A 17097-nucleotide genomic window follows, 5' to 3' on the forward strand; every position below is an offset into this window, starting at 1 on the left:
TTTGTTTGTTTGTCTGTTTAAACAAACGTGCTCAACAGAGTGTAACAAACTAACTAATAACTGGTAACTATATACAATTTTTCTGTGTCTTAATTCCTAACAGGATTGAACTCAAGAGAGAGCTCACGCCGTCTGTACCCAGGGACGGTTAGGAGGAACTGGCGGGAGCCAGATCGCATGCTCAGAAATGGCATGAAAGGCACGAGATGGCCAAAGTGCATGTGTGGTCCGGCAAATGACTGCTGAAAAGATCTTCGATCTGCGGTGCCAGAACGAGCCCGACACCTACAATAGAGCACCCACGGGGACACTACTCGAAGAAGAACTGTTGGAAACAAAAGCAGGAGAGGAAAACCTACAGCTAAAGTAAGGAAGATTTACTTTTATCTACTTCCGCTTCCTCTGGGATCTCTCTGGAAGCATATGTTTAAGAACACAGAAGAGCCTCTAGAGAAGACTGAAGAGGTTGGATAAGTGAAGGGAAATGACCTGCTGAGATTTCTTGATGGAGACTACAAAAAATGGCCTCCATCAGCAGGAAGCAACAAGGCTCAGAGGGCTTGTTCAGCACTGCCAAAACTTCCTCACTACCTTCTACCCCTGCTTCAAACTGAAATCCACCCAGAAAAATCTCTTGGCTGACCCTCTGATGATCATTTCGTGCTGTAGAACAGACAAATATGTCATGCTCACCCGATTTCTGCTAGCTAGCAATTTCTGCTGCTGCTGGCTGGCTTCAAGAAGTCTGTCAGGCACACAATGCAAGTCATAGCAGACTGCTGAAATGAGCTGGTACAAGAGTGGCAAAGCTCTCTTGCCTGCTTTCTTCTTCAGAGAACTATCTGACTCCTTATGTAGTAGATGTCTATGCAGTGAGCAGTGGCAGTCAAAAAGCAAACACGATGATAGGAATCATTAAAAAAGGGACAAAGAATAAGACAGAATATCTTATTGCCTTTATATAAATCCATAGTATGCTCACATCTTGAATACTGCATATAGATGTGGTCTCCTCATCTCAAAAAAGATATATTAGCATTAGAAAAAGTTCAGAGAAGGGCAACTAAAATGATTAGGGTTTGGAATGGGTCTCATATGAAGAGAGATTAAAGAGACTAGGACTTTTCACCTTAGAAAAGAGGAGACTAAGGGGGGATATTGTAAAGGTATATAAAATCATGAGTGGTGTGGAGAGAGTGAATAAACGAAAGTTATTTACTTGTTCCCATAATATAAGAACTAGGGGCCACCCAACAAAATTAATGGGCAGCAGGTTTAAAACAAAAGGAAGTAGTTCTTCACACAGCGTACAGTCAGCCTGTGGAACTCCTTGCCTGAGGAGGCTGTGAAGGCTAGGACTATAATAGGGTTTTAAAAAGATCTAGATAATTCATGGAGGTTAGGTCCATTAGTGGCTATTAGCCAGGATGGGTAAGGAATGGTGTCCCTAGCCTCTGTTTGTCAAGTGGGTAGAAATGAATGGCACGAGAGAGATTGCTCGATTGCTACCTGTTTGGTTCACTCCCTCTGGGAGCGAAGCAGCAGCAGCGGTGGGGTGCCGCCTCCGCCTCCCCAGTTTTGTTCCAGGTGTCCCTGGTCTGCTGGAGATGGTCCCCAGCAGACCAGGGGCACCCGGAGCAGCTTTTCTCGCCCCGGAGGTCAAGGTTGGGGGACCGCTGCGCTCTGGGCGGTCCCGCTGCCTGCGAGCTCCGGGGCGAGAAAGCCCCGTTCATAAGTGCGGATCCGACATAAATCAGATCCGCGTAACTCGGGGACTGCCTGTAATCACAACTAGATCTCCAAAATTCATTTACTACTGTCTATCAATATAAAAGCCACACTATTTTTTATCCACTGAATACAAATGGACACTTAAAACATTACAACAATTGTCTTTTGAGCCATATCAACCAATTACATAGCATCGTTTATTTGTTTTAAAGAAAAGAAATTTGTTTCTGTATACTGTATAAATTTACAAACTTTCTGCAACATATGCAAATACAAGACTCTCAAGACTAATTGGGAACTGAAAAGCTCTAGCCCTTTACGGAAGTTAAATACAAGAACCATGAAAACTGTCTTTGCAGCACACTAATTTCAGACTTAAACTGATTTCCTACCATGTTTACTTCTTCCTTCCAAGTTATTCTCTAAATGTGACATTGTGACAGTGTCATTATTTTCAATTACATTGTATTTTTAAAAGATCGGATCAGACAGATGTGTCAATAGTTTTATGTCAAAAATTTGCCAAGTTTGATTGCAATACAGGCAGTCCCCGGGTTACATACAAGATAGGGACTGTAGGTTTGTTCTTAAATTGAATCTGTATGTAAGTCGGAACTGGCGTCCAGATTCAGCCGCTGCTGAAACTGACCGCCAGTTCTGACTTACATACAGATTCAACTTAAGAACCCCAAGTCAGCTGCTGCTGAAACTGATCAGCAGCTGATTCCAGGAAGCCCGGGGCAGAGCAACTGTGCCTTGGGCTTCCTGTAGTCAGCGCCGGTCAGTTTCAGCAACGGCTGACTTGGGGACGTCTGGGGCAGAGCAGCTGGGGTGCTGCTGGGTTGGTCAGGTAGTGCCCAGAGCGGTGCTGCGGGACCAACAGGCAGCGCCCCAGCTGCTCTGCCCCAGGGTCCACAACAAAAGCCTGGTCTGCTGGGGGGGGGGCACACTAGCTGCGCCCCCCCCCCCCCCCCAGCAGACCAGGGACACAGGGAGCAAAGCGGCAGCGGGGGGTGCCTCAGAAGCGCGGGACCCCGCCGCGGCTCCGGGTTTGCTCGCGGTGTCCCTGGTCTGCTGGAGACGGTCCCCAGCAGACCAGGGGCACCAGGAGCAGCTTTTCTCACCCCGGAGGTCCAGGTGGCTGACCGCTGCCTGTGAGCTCCGGGGCGAGAAAGCCCCGTTCGTAAGTGCGGATCCAACATAAGTCGGATCCGCGTAAGTCGGGGACTGCCTGTACATTCAAGTTTCACAGTTTTATAGTAACAAGTTTTACAGTAACAAAATATTACTGAACTTATTTGTAGTAATCTAAGAACATTGTCAGAAGCTTTTTTTTTTTTAAAGTGTATCTTTAAATTGACTTTTCATGTAATTATTTTCAGTTTCTATCAAGTCAACTCAACAATAAAATCTCGGGCCCACACTGATGTAATATTTTGCAAGGGAAAAAATTAAAGAGGAAGACTTTGGTCTGTGACTTAAATCTGAACAGCAGCGCAACAATAATTTTTCTAGGAAAGATGCACTTGTGAGAATAAAGCATATCAAGAGTTTCTCTCTCTAAAGGAGAGAGAAAATGAACCTGACATTTATTAGTACGCATGAAGGTATTTCACCTTCATTTGCACTCATGGAAATAGGATACCTTTTATTATCTTAAAAGGAGATTGTTATTTTTGCATGGATCATTTTTCCTAATTGCCACACATATATAGTAAGTAAACAACATAATAAAGCTCTATCTCTGAAACGTGAATGTTTTGAAAAATATCACTCAATCATTTTACTTACTTTAAAAGAAAAGTGAATAGCAGATTCGGGAGGATAAACAATGAAGTGTCTTAAGGTAAAACCAAAACCTTGCGACGTCCTTCTTAACATAACTGTTTTTGGACCAGGCCAAGAGAATGTTTCTTCTTCCTCTGATGGTGATACAACTTCACTCTGCTCTTTTCCATCTTTATGTTTTGACACCTAAAACAGATTTTTAAAAGTACTAGGTGAGAAAAAAAAGCTGTACATTCTATTTTTTTTTTTAAACAAGACACTCCATCTTCAAGAAACAGAATTTACAAAACAAAATATACACAGGATCATTTTAGCAAGCTGTAAGTTTTCCTAATACACTAAGACTGATTGAGAATATATTTAAAACTGTGTGAAACTATATTTACCTCAGAAAGTCAATCAAAAAAAATCAAGTGCCAGTGTTTAATAATTTGTACTCGACTCATCTAGGGAGATCCATACAGAGTGATAATAGAGATGTAGCCATGTTAGTCTAGTCTAGCTGAAACAAAAAACAGGACTATGTAGCACTTTAAAGACTAGCAAGATGGTTTATTAGGTGATGAGCTTTCGTGGGCCAGACCCAGGAAATGGGTCTGGCCCACGAAAGCTCATCACCTAATAAACCATCTTGCTAGTCTTTAAAGTGCTACATAGTCCTGTTTTTTGTTTCATACAGACTGAAAATCTTGTCTAACATACTTTACTCAAGTACAAATACTGATCTGCTTCCTTTGTCCCTGCTGGGAGTCAGGTATTTACCCAGCATACACATACATACATATATGGTACACAGACCATTCTGTCCTGACCTGTATGTCACATTAGAATGGCCAAACAGGGTCAGACGAACGGTATCCCAATGTCTGAAAGTGGCCAGTGCCAGATGCTTCAGAGGGAACGGGCAGAACAGGGAAATATATTGCGTGATCCATCCATATAGGCCCAGCTTCTAGCAGCAATCAGAGGCTTAGGGAAACCCAGAGCATGCAGTTGTCCCCTTGGCTGTCTTGGCAAATAGCCACCAATGGATCTATCCTTCATAAACTTATCTAATTGCTTGTTTTCACCAAGCTATACTTTTGGACTTCATAATGTCCCCGGCAATGAGTTTCACAGGTCGGTTGTGCATTGTGTACAGGAAGTATTTCTTTATACTTGTTTTAAACTGCTGCCTAGTAGTTTCATTGGGTGACCTCTGATTCTTGGGTTATAAAAAAAAGGAGTAAATAATACTTCCCTGTTCACTTTCCCCAAACCATTTATGATTTTATAAACCACAACCATATTTCCATCCCCTCTCCCATTGTCTCTTTTCTAAGCTAAATAGCCCAAGTCTTTTTAATCTTGCCTTGTATGGAAGTTGTTCCATATCCCTAATGATTTTGGTGTCCTTCTCCACACCTTTTCCAATTATAAAATATCTTTCTTGAGATGGGGTGACCAGAACTGTATGCAGTATTCAAGATGTACAAAACCATGGTATGCCCACAACAGCAGTATATTTTCTGTCTTATTAACTATCCTTTCCTAATGGTTCCCTACAGTGTTACACTTTATACAGTATTACACTTCCACTGGATTTTGGGCAGATGTTTTCAGAAAATAGTATGCAGTGACTCCAAGATAAATAGATAGATATCTCGATATCTCTCTCTCTCTCTCTGTCATCCTGCGGAGGGGAGGGGGGAGAGAAAGGGGCATTATGTGTCTCAGTGTGTCCCACAGCCCCTCCCTTTGCCTGCAGCCCCTACCTCCGCCCTCAGCCACACGGCTTCTCCCCTACCCTGTGCTCCAGGGAGCCGCGAGCCACACAGCCTCCCCCCTCCCTGGTGCTCCGGGGAACCACAAACACTGTGACCTCCCACCTTGTCCCTCCCCCATATTTGGGGGAGGGGGAAAGCTGCGCAGCTTCCAGCTGGACCCGGCCCAACCACCATCCGGCGGCTGGGGCAAAGAGAGCCGGGCCTGCCACAGTGAGGCCTCAGCCTCGCTCAGCTCAACTCCCCTCCCTCCTGCAGCAGCCAGAGGGAAGAGAGCCAGGCTGGGCAGGGGAGGGGGAGGGAGGAGAGAGAGTTGAGGGGGAGGTGAAGGGGAAGGAGGTAGAGCTGGGGCTGGCTAGGCCTCCCCCCCTTCCCGACAGTGGCTGGGCTAGGCCTGGCCAGGCGAGGCCTCAGCCTGGTCCCTCCTCCTGGTGAAAGAGAGCAGAGCCAGGGCTGGTATGGCCTTGGCCTTGCCCAGTGGCAGGAAAGAAGTTCCAGGGTTGGCCTGGCCTCAGACTGTCCCCACTCCCAGTTATGGTTGCCCGATGGTTTAACCAAAAATACCGAACATTCTTCCCCTACTCCCCCCAAGAAAAAGGGGAAAAAATTCTGTTGAACAACGGGGGGGGGGGAGCAAAGTTTGGGGGGGGGAGGAAGGACCCAGAGCGTTAAGCAAAAAAATTTTTTTAAACTGCATGGCCCCTTTAAGAACAGAAGGGGCTGAGCTCTGCCTCTCCTAAAAGGCTGCTGGTGGCCATCTTGCCTTCCTCTCTGCTCCGCCAGACAGCTTCCCTGCAGAACCAGGTAAGCAGCATGGAGGAGAGCAGGGGGAGGGCTGGGCCAGATTGCTGAGTGTGTGTAGGGTTGCCAGGAGTCCGGTATTCACCCGGACAATCTGGTATTTTTGCCCCCTGGCCCGGGAAGGGAGGGGGCGGGGAAATCAGAACATAACCGACATTTCAGGTGTCCGGTATTTTCTGAATTGTTTTACCAGACAGGAGCCGAAAATACAGGACTGTCCGGGTCAATACCAACACCTGGCAACCCTACCCCCAGGGCCAGGGTGAAAGCCAGGCCCAGCATGGCTTCAGCCTGGTACGACTTCACCCCAACCCCTCCCGGCACCTTAGGATAGGGGGAAGAGCCAGAGAAGTCTCAGGCCCACCCCAGTGGTCAGGGGAAGGAGAGCCGGGCCAGCCCCAGCCCCTCCCTGGCAGCCAGGGGGAAAAGCCAAGCATGACCTCAACCCAGCTACCCTCCCCAGTGGTAGGGCCCAAGAGCCAGGGCTGACTTGGGGGTGGGGGTAGGGGGCTGGGGCAGCCTTGAACACTCCCTGGCAGCTGGTGGAGGAGGAAGAGCCAGGGATAGGGGCAGAGGAAGAAGAAGGGTAACATCAGACCCTCCCCAGCAGCTGGAGGGAGCAGGGACAGAGCTGGGGCCAGGGTGGCCTCAGCCCCGGCCAAGAGAGGGGTTGGTGAGTATAGCGAGCACCCTAATCATAGGTATATATTGGGGATTCTGTTTTCTAACAATAAATTTCATCTGCTGTTGTTGCCCAGTCACCCAATTTTGTGAGATCCCTTTGCCATTTTCACAATCAGCTTTGAGCATAATGTGTAATTTTGTATCACCTGAAAACTTGGTCTCCTTACTGATTATGCCTTTCTTCCAGATCATTTATGAATATGTTCAACAACACTGGTCCCAGTACAGATTTTGGGGGAGCCCACTATTTACCCCTCTCCACTGTTAAAGCTCTCAATTTATTCCTACATTTTTTTCTTTAACCAGTTATTGATCTCAGGTGGACATCCTTATCCAATGACTGCTTGCTCTGCTTAAAAGCCTTTCATGAGGGACCTTGCCAAAGGCTTTCTTAAAGTCCAAGTGCACTGCATCCCATAGATTACCCTTAACTACATACTTGTTGACCAGTCGAAGATTTCTAATAGATTGAGGAAGCATGATTTCCATTACAAAGCCATGCTTCTTCCCCAATATATCATACAACTTGTGTGTCTGGTAATTCTCTTCTTTACTTCATAGTATGCTCAGAATTGGTATTCTGAGAGCAGCAGTAGCTTCTGAACCTGATCAGTTATTACTTTTTAACCTCTTCACTTCCCTCCAATTATCACACTCCATCTGACAAAACTAAACATGCAGGCCCATCTACACTGGTTCACAAGTTAAATATTCTGTCCCTGAAAAGGAATTACACAAAGTGTAGACAAAAGCAAATCTAATTTCTGCTTTACACAACAACATGTAGAGCAGTGTGACAAAAGAAATGAAAAAGCCATTTCATTTGTTAGTCTACTTGATATAAATTTAGTCTTTTGCTATTCAAGAAAATACTGGCAAACTGTTTTGGAGTTCATTCCTAGAGAGTGATTCACCCCCACCAACGTCACCCAAAATTATACAAGTAGCAAAGTTAAAATACCATCTGCTGTAAATTACACCTCACCCTCCCAAGCATTAAAAAACCATGTTTTTAAGAATAATCCTAAATATTTATGTAGATTTCATATAACTATATGAACTATAGTTCAAATTATGCAGTTTTGTTAAATTATATATCATTTTATCCCTTCATGCAGCTGCATCTTCAGGCAGGAATCCTTTATTCATAATGACATCCACTTGTGATTTTCCAAGCCAATGCCACTTCATGCTTATTTACCTCAAAGCTGAAGTCAAAATGTTTTTTTTTTTTTTTTTTTTTTTTTTTTTTAAGTGTATGAAACCCTATGAGGCCTCCAAAAAGGATCTAATCTTCTCTGTCTGCTTTGGGTATTTGATCTGGAAATCATTCAGATTTTTTTTTTCAATTAGTAAGACAACCACACAGTTTAAGTGTAATATGAAAACTGTATCTATTAGATTAAAAGTGGGCTAGGTCTCCAATATAAACACTTTTCTGTACTCATTTTTAATCTATAGGAATTAGAGAGATTAGAATTAACCGGAATTGGAGAGAAGAATGGTAAACTGTCCAGGGAAGAGAGGTTTCTGCATGAGCTATTTTCTCCAAGAAATATGAATGATAATAGTCCTCACATCACACTTCACCTGTGGCTGAATCGATTGTGGGGAATTAAATATGAAAATTCTTCATGCTGTGAGTCCACTGAAGTCATTTGTATATTGTTTGTTATTTATTATTCTGATAATAGTATCTACATCAAAGAAAACATACGTTTTAAGGAGAATGAGAGAGACTGGGGTGGCCATTTGAGAACTTTACTGAGAAGCTCTCTTCCCAAGCATAAAGGAAAGTCATGGCAGAATGTGAGCAATGCTTGTAGGAGAAGTGTACAAGTGGTTGCTAAAGGTCAGTCTCACCAGCAGAGTGAATGGGGGGGTGGGGCAAATGTCGTAAGAAGTTATCCTGGCAACTGGAACCTAAGTGATGGAGTACACAACAAGTGAAGATAGGAAACCTGTGGTTGGCATGGTAGAAATGGGTAATCCAAGAGGGGATGAGGTGACCACACAAGACAAAAAAACTTAGAGACAGGCTTAATTAAGGTATTCAACCTTTTAGTATAGCTATCAAGTTAGCTTTTAAAACACTTCACTATATCATTTTACTACATAGTTTCGGTATTATGGATGAAAGCGACTAGTCAACTATCCAATAACCATGTCTCTATCAGAGAGAGGCAGCAAGAGCGGAGCAGAAGCCGGTGCTGGGGGGAGCCGGATTAAAAGCCGGTTGCCAGGCCTCCAGCACCATCTCCACAGATGGGCAGGGGAAGCAGAGACATAGTGGGGGACCGGGAGTGAGCTGGGAATCAGCTAACTCCCAGCTCATGCCCAGTCCCCCCCCCCCCCCCCCACCTCACTGCATATGTGCTTTTTAAATGTATTAAGAGCCTGGCAGATCGTAATAGATTTAAAAGGCAGAACCGCAGCGGGGTTAGCTCCTGGGACAGGGAGATTGCCAAGTCGCAGTGGGGTTGTTCCCCCTCCCCACATCCATCAACTAATCGACTAGTTGATTAGCTGATTAAATGCCATTTAACATCCTTATTTTGTATGTGATTTTTTCTCCAATTCAATCAATTGAGCTATATAAACAAGGCTAATAAATGCTCTCAAAAAGTGTCTTACATGCTCATGAAAAAAAAAAGAGAACTAATCCAAGAGAGACAGAGCTGGTCTGATCCCATTAACTGAGCAAACAGTACTTTAACCACTGGCCTCAGAACACTGGAAAACTCTTCAGTACTAAATTTTTCAAGACATAATGCAGAAATTCAGTTATTTAACTCCCATATAATAGTGTAGAGATACAAGTCAATTTTGTACAGAACGTGGTACATTTGAAAACTTTTGAGCAGGCAAATAGAAATAAGAAAAAAAATCAGTTACTACAGAGAATTCTCTTCTAGGTATCTGCCTCCTGGGTCTTACACACACATACACTGAAAGCCTGATTGTCATATTTGAGGTCAGGAGGGAATCCCCTCCACCCAGTCATATTGAAAGATACCCTGGGGGGTTCTTTTGCCTTCCTCTGCAATATTTGGCATGGGTCACTTGCAGCTTTGAACTAGTGTAAATGGTGAATTCTGTGTTATTTTAAACCATGATTCGAGGACTTCCATAATCCAGCCAGAGATTGGGGGGTCTGTTTCAGGAATGGGTAAGGTTCTGTGACCTGCAATGTGCAGAAAGTCAGACTAAATCCGGGATGGGCAATAATTTTTGCTTGGAGGCCACTTAAAAAAAATCTGAAGTAGCCCCAGGCCACCCTGGAAGAGGCAGGGCCTAAATGGGAAGGGGCGGGGCTACCCCACCCCGAGACCATGATTGGCCTGGGGGCGAGGGAGCTTCTTTGTCCCCCTTCCCACTAGGCTCCCAGGGTGGGGGGGAGACCAGAGGAAGCTTCGCACGCTCCTCCTTGCCCCCAGGCCAATAAGGGCCTGGGGAAAACAGTAAGCCTTCTCCCATCCTGCGAGGAGCACGTGGCACTTTGAAGCACTGCAGCTCACAGGGCCGGGACAGGGCAAAGGAAGCTTCACGCAGCTCCCCTGTCCCCAAGCCCTGATTGGCCTGGGGGCAGGGGAGTGCATGAAGCCTCCTCTGCTCTCCCCCCAACCTGCAAGCAGTGTGCGGCACTGCTCACAGAACAGAGAAGGCTTTGGGTGCTCCCCCTCCCCCAGACCCTAATTGCTCTGGGACCAGGGGAGCAGCAGGTCCTCCGCGGGCTGGATCAGGCCCACAGAGGCCCTTTTGCCCACCCCTGGACTAGATGATCAGGATGTTTCCATCTTACTTTGAAGTCTATGAAATATGTTAGACATGTATTCACAGACCACCTACAGCAATAGCAGTGTAAGGTTTTCCATGTAGCCACGCCATCTGAAAGGACAGATTGCATGGGTGGGGAAAGGTAAGAGACCTGCCAATAATGTGTCTGAAAATATCAATTACAATGACAGCAGCACTCATGTCACAAAACACAATTTGTTTCACCCAAATAACCATCAGATAATAGCAATTTTCAGGCACTTCTCTAACCAGAGAAGGATCTGAACTAGGTAAGGTCTACACTAGGAGGCAACGTTGAACTAAGGTATGCAACTCCAGCTACATGAATAGATGTCCATTAGATCAAGTTGCCATGGCATCTCCTCTGCCTGGGGTGGCGGGGAGAGAAGAAAGAGGGATGTCAATGGGAGAAACTCTCCCATCAATTGCTTTATGCTTCTCCATCTGGTGGAGGACTGGCATTGATGAGCATGCATTCAGTGATCAGTTTAGCTTAATCGATTTTTGGGGGGAGAGAGTTCCCTTCAGCACAGATCTCCTGGTAAGTGTAGACAACGCCCAAGTTACAAGTTAAAAACTCTGTGTCACATTATTAGCCCAATGAACCAGACACACACACATACACGCACGCATTCCCTAAAAATCACACCCTATCCACTCAAACCTCCCTCTTTAGAAAAAACTTTTTGAAAGGAAAAGGAGGAAGTTTTCCAATATAAAATTAAGCTGTATGATACACAAGAGAGAGAAAAAAAACACATACAGGAAAGCAATTATGTTGATTTCTATAGACTAGAATGACTTACTAAGGGCAGAGCTCCTACATGTTTTTACTTGTGAATTGAATAAATATTATTGTCATGTAGAAGTTAAGAATACACAAATGTGTCATTTCCTAAAGGTGACTTCACTCTGAAGAAGCTTCACTTATAGTTACATAATGAATCATTTGTGGTCATTAAATGTAAGTTCTGACAAACTCAAAGACTATTTTGTAGCATACACCTTAATAAAGCTGTGTGTGTCTGTTTCATTTTAAACAGAAGTTAAATCCCTGAATTTCTATGGATTATCCAGTCAAACTCAACCAACAAAACAGATAAGAGCTGAACCGTCCAAGTTTAAGTACCCTGTCCCTAAAGAGTTTAAAAGACATTTCTAGTGCTGCGAGAAAGGAGGTTTTTTTCCAAATCTCAAACTATTTCCTTTTCTGTAAAGTTACCATAAAACACGAGATGCTGAAGTTTACAGTAAATATTTCTCCTTTATTTCACCTTGAATATTTCATTTAATAATAAATACAGTACTCTTTTCTGAACTGTGAAGATATCTACAGACTGCAGGATAGACAGACTCTTAATAGGTTAGTATCATGGAAGCCCAACAAGCTGTGCATCAACATTAAACAAGATTAAAAGACATACTTAATGTTTTGAAATAAAAATAAAATATTTCATATAAAAAAAACCCTAGAAAATATTCAGCTATTCAGACCATCTTCATACAATAAAGTAGACCAAATAAAGAGCACAAACCTACTTTACAAATTATTAGCTGGTTACCATTAAGCTTCTGTGCACTTATTACAGTTAGTCCTGTCTGGCTTTGATAAAGGCATGGAAAACTGCAACAAAAAAATCCTAAATCCAGAAAAATCTTCCATTTGGCTTACTTCCCAAACTCTCAATACACCTCTCTTTCTCTTCATATAGAACTCAAACATTGTCTGGACAACTAACCACCACCAAACATATGTTAACAATTGCCTTAAAAATATGAAAGAGACTTTATATTAAAGGATGAACACTAACCAATTAATCCTCAGAACAACCCTGCAAGTATTTAGCTGCTAGCATAAAAGTTTAAATACTATGGATATTAATCCTCAGAACAACCCTGCAAGTATTTAGCTGCTAGCATAAAAGTTTAAATACTATGGATACAACAACAGTCATTTGTGGTAACTTTTTTGACTCCAGCTGAGGTTTGCAAAATCACTTGGGTTGTGTGTTGACGTGTCTTTGTTGAAGTAGTAGACAAACTGTAGCATATTGTGTGATGGGCTGGTCACAACCCTGACTGCATGTTAGTTTATATAAAACAATAAAATATTACGGGAGACTACTTACAGTGTAAATTAATTCTCTGAATGAAGGTACAAGTAAATACCAGAAAAATCAAAAGTTATATTACTTATTCTTTAGGTGCATGTCTGATCTATTACACACATACACAGGGAAAGATTTTTAAAGGGGACAAATATGAATTAGGTGCCAAACTTCTATTTCTTCTCCCTCTTTCTATGGGAGTTGAGATCCAGATGCCCTGTGTACCTTCCAAAATCTCTCCCAAAATTAAGTTAAACTCTATTCAATGTTTCATGGCTGATGATTAATACATAGGATCAGATCACTGCAATTCAGCAAGTCATGTTACGTATGGGAAGATTAGGAGGTCAGAGTCAAACCAACTCTACCTAAGCTTTTGGCGACACAGTACCCACATCAAAGCATGGCCATGGCAAACACACTCTGGAAGAGTGAAGAGAGTAAGATTCCTCCTGCATTTCCCCTCCATGCCAGAAGAAGTGTCTGACTCCTGCATAAACATGCATGGCTGAGAGGACAGATATTTCCTGTGTTCTCTCCCTATCCCAAGTTGTTCAGGACAAACAATTGTTGGTGCAGAAGAGCTCTTGAAACCACCATCTGCAATGCTAGAATTCTGGGCTGGGAAGCTACCTCCTCCTCATGCATTCACATTCTAACTTGGGACGTGAAAGTGTAATTGTATACATGGTTAACCAATGAGCCCAGTCACAGTCCATCCCCACAAGCTGCTCCCTTTGTATCAGAGGCAGTGGGGAAAGAGGGGTGGTAGGAGCCAGTGTATGTAAGGAGCCAACTTAAAAGCCAGTTCTCCACATGCACAGGCTCCCAGGAAGCTGACTTCCTCTCTACTCCTGCATGGAACCAATGACATTTTCAGCGGTTACATGTTTACTTTAATAAATACATTTTAACATCCCTAATTCTAACACTGAATGGACTGACAGAGGGTTTAGTTCAAGTAAACCCAATACATTCACTGTGGAAACTCACAGAAATGGCACCTTCCACTAGTCTCTAGTTTTACAATCAGCAATTTGAACAAGTGTGAATTTTGCTCCCCATGGAGGAATACCGTTTTATAGCCAAAACAAGTGTATCAATTTATCTTTTTTCAACACTTCTCTAACACCCCAATGAGTTGCAATTTAAGAACAGAAGCTAAGAAGGGACAAAGCATTTCTAGGACCTTATTGCCTCTTACTTTGTCTCATTCTTTCGTTGTACTTCCCTGTCTGTCTCGATTCATCTGTTCTCTCTTGTGTTACTTAGACTGAAAGCTTTTTGTGGCAGAGATCATCTTTGTAACCTAAGTTTGTACTGTGCCTAGCATTAGGGATTCCTGACCAAGTGTAAGGATCCTTTTTGCCATGGTAAGACCAACAATGTTACTCTTACGCTTTTTGTAAATTTGTCCACTACAGTAGAGACAAAGAGGCTCTCGATCTCACATATTTCATATTGTGTTTTGTGTTCTGAAAGTCACGGTTAGAATTAGGGATGTAAAATCCCTTTTAATTGGTTAACCAGTTAAACGTAGTATTAAATACTACATTTAACGGGAGAATGGTGGAACTCTGCTGGTCCTGTGCGAGGCTGCTGCTTCTGGCCCTTAGCAGGTCTATTGGCTCCATATCTATGCGGGTTGGAAGCCAGCAACCCTCCACCCATGGCAGGCCTAGGTACCAGTTAACAATTACCTGGTAAGCATCACACACACTAAGAGCCATGCTTATTGGGTAACTCGTTACATGTTCATATCCCTAGTTAGGACTGGTTTCTGAATTTTACCCACACTATTCTGTTAACTCCATTTACCAACTAACCTTGTTTAAAGCCTTTTAAGTGCAAACAGAAAGTCCTTGTAAATGTTACCCCATGTATAGCCTTGGAAGCTAAAATAGTCTATTCAGAGAAAAGCTATAGCTGGACCAGCAGTATTGCAGACTTTATGGCACACCTCTACGAATCTGCTTGTGAAGATACTCCAGCATACTCCGCTGTTGACTTTTCTGTTGAGACTATCACAAAAAGTGATAACTGCAGTAGACAGTTCTATGATATGGACATATGTTTGTTGGTGTGCTGAGATCAATCCCTTCTCTCACACGCAGAAAGTCAGACGATATAAGATGGTAATATCTTTCAGATACTACTGATCTGGGCTTAATTTCAGACAGCATCCCCAAAATGAAAGTCTCCTATGCAGGATTATAAATCCCCAGAGTCATCGACAGACCTCAAATAAATTTCATGCTCCATATCTAACTTTGTAAATACTTCGATAGGCTGCTTCCTATCTATGTCCCCTATTTTGCACAAGCGTTGAAATCAGCAGCACCGAATAGTGTGGAACAGCATAAAACAATGTTGAGCCTTGTGCCTCTATGGCTCCTACAGTGCTTAAACCCAAAAGGGAGAACCATTCGTTCTCCTAAATGTTTATATCTGAGCATCTGTCACTGTGCCAGCAGTCCCTCTAAAACGGTCAGAGCCTGGGGAGGACCCAGAAGACTAACACTACGTTTTTAGCAGGTTTTATGTCCTCTGGGGTCTCATTTTAAATTTGTATATATATTTGTATTGTGTTTAAACATTTTTTGTAAGCCGCCTTGAATATTTTAAATAGAGAGGTGGGGTAAAAAATATTTAAATAAATAAATAAAACAAACAACACATCCTGTCAGATCATACCCTGTATGGTAGAGAGCAAAGATTAAGTCCTTTACAGTCAAGCACCTCCAGAGAGCTGATCATTCTGGCTGACATTAGGGCACAGAAAAGTCACTTAGATGAAAAATAAAATCTTATTGTATAACAAGATAGTCTTTAATATATGCAAAGGTCCATTTCTTGAGAAATCAGAACCCTTCCATTTTTCATCTAATAAAATGTATTAATCCAGTTTAAGATTCAAGTATGGGAAAGATGAAATCCCTGCCTAAGAAGTGGGCACAAATTCAAACGCACCAGGGATATTTATTTTCTTTCTTTTGCTGGAAATTAAATATGTACCTCTACTCACAAATCACAAAAATAAAGAAAAAAAATACTGCACAGCAAATGAATGACTGACAAAACTGTAACACAGGAGTACATAATGGTCACACTGGATCAGATCAATGATACATCAAGCTCAGTATTCTGCCTTCAGACACCCGACAGTGCCAGATGCTCCAAGAGGGAATGAACAGAACAGGACAATCTATGAAGTGATACATCCCCTATAGATCAGTCCCAAGCTTCTGGCAGTTAGAGATTTAGAGACCTGGAGCACAGTGTTGCACCTCTGACCACCTTGGCTAACAGTAATTGATGGACTTATTCTCCACAATAAAATCTCTTTTGTGTTTTTTTGTAATGTCTTGTAATTAATGTGTCCATTCACAGACCAATGCCAGACCACAGTACTAAAAAAAACTTAAAATTCCATCTAACGTTGGTCAAAAAATTGTTAAAAAGAAAGAAATTAAGGTCTTCCTAGTTTTATTATCGCTTCACTAACATAGGCCTCCATTCTTTAACAGCAACATCCTCTTTAAAAATTGCTAAGAAAGGAAACATCTGCTGGACTGGTAGCACATCAACAGCAAAACATGTCAGATCTGAGCTTGTTAGTTAAATTCTTTATTCAGCAGTGAAGGTATTGCTGTTACCAACAGGTAACCTCACTATCTGATGAAGAGTCTCAATACCAAAAGAGGTTTCCAGCAACAATACTTGCAAGGGTAAAAGGAAAAGGAATCAAACCCTCCAGAGGAATAGCTAATAAAGCCTTCCAGGTGGCTCAACAGAAATGACTTGCCTAGTGGGGCTGCTTGTCACTAGGGATATTAGTGTATAATCGTGTAAACGAATTAACTGATAAGCATAGTGGACACTGCATCAGAGGCAACAAAGGGGGGGGAAGGGGAGAGGCAGGAGCTGGTGCCTGTGAGGAGCCAACTTTTAAGCCAGCTCTCCCCACATTCAGGCTCCAAGGAGCTGCCTACCCTCACACAGAGATCAGGGGGAGCCAGTTTAAAAGCACCATATCAGAGGCAGCCACAGGGGCGGGGGCGGAGGGGAGGGAATAGGCAGGTGGGATGCCTACATAACATATTTTATAGAAAGGTTTTCCATTTCAAGCCTAAGCATTTCACAATAAGATAAGTCATTAGCCAAACACTGAGAACACACTTTTCACAATGTTTGAGACAACAAGAAAGCTAAGAGAATCAGACTAACAATTCCAAACCCACCACTGCCCATACACACAAAAGAGCCAGCCTATCAAAGTTTGTTTTCAGTCACACTGTACACCTAAATTACTTTAAATCAAGATTGGATGTTTTCCTAAAATATCTGCTCTAGGAATTATTTTGGGGACATTCAATGGTCTGTGTTATACAGGAGGCCAGACTACATAATGACAATGGTTCCTT

General features: G+C 42.9%; 1 protein-coding gene and 1 long non-coding RNA gene across 4 annotated transcripts in view; one reads left to right on the forward strand and one right to left on the reverse strand.

The window, feature by feature from the left end:
• ARHGAP21 (Rho GTPase activating protein 21) overlaps positions 1-17097 on the reverse strand; it is a 195043-nt gene that overhangs the window by 120999 nt on the left and 56947 nt on the right. For all 3 annotated transcript variants that reach the window (XM_075922534.1, XM_014569653.3, XM_014569652.3), the window contains exon 2: positions 3523-3705. In XM_075922534.1, coding sequence (XP_075778649.1) covers positions 3523-3705 — 183 coding nt within the window. The remainder of the gene's footprint in view (positions 1-3522; positions 3706-17097) is intronic.
• On the forward strand, positions 231-11743 carry LOC112544518 (uncharacterized). Its single transcript, XR_012902076.1, has 3 exons — positions 231-366; positions 8229-8406; positions 11609-11743. It is a non-coding gene; the product is annotated as an uncharacterized LOC112544518 (long non-coding RNA).

This window comes from Pelodiscus sinensis, chromosome 2 (assembly GCF_049634645.1).
Source record: "Pelodiscus sinensis isolate JC-2024 chromosome 2, ASM4963464v1, whole genome shotgun sequence".
In the NCBI taxonomy this organism is placed as follows: Eukaryota; Metazoa; Chordata; order Testudines; family Trionychidae; genus Pelodiscus; species Pelodiscus sinensis.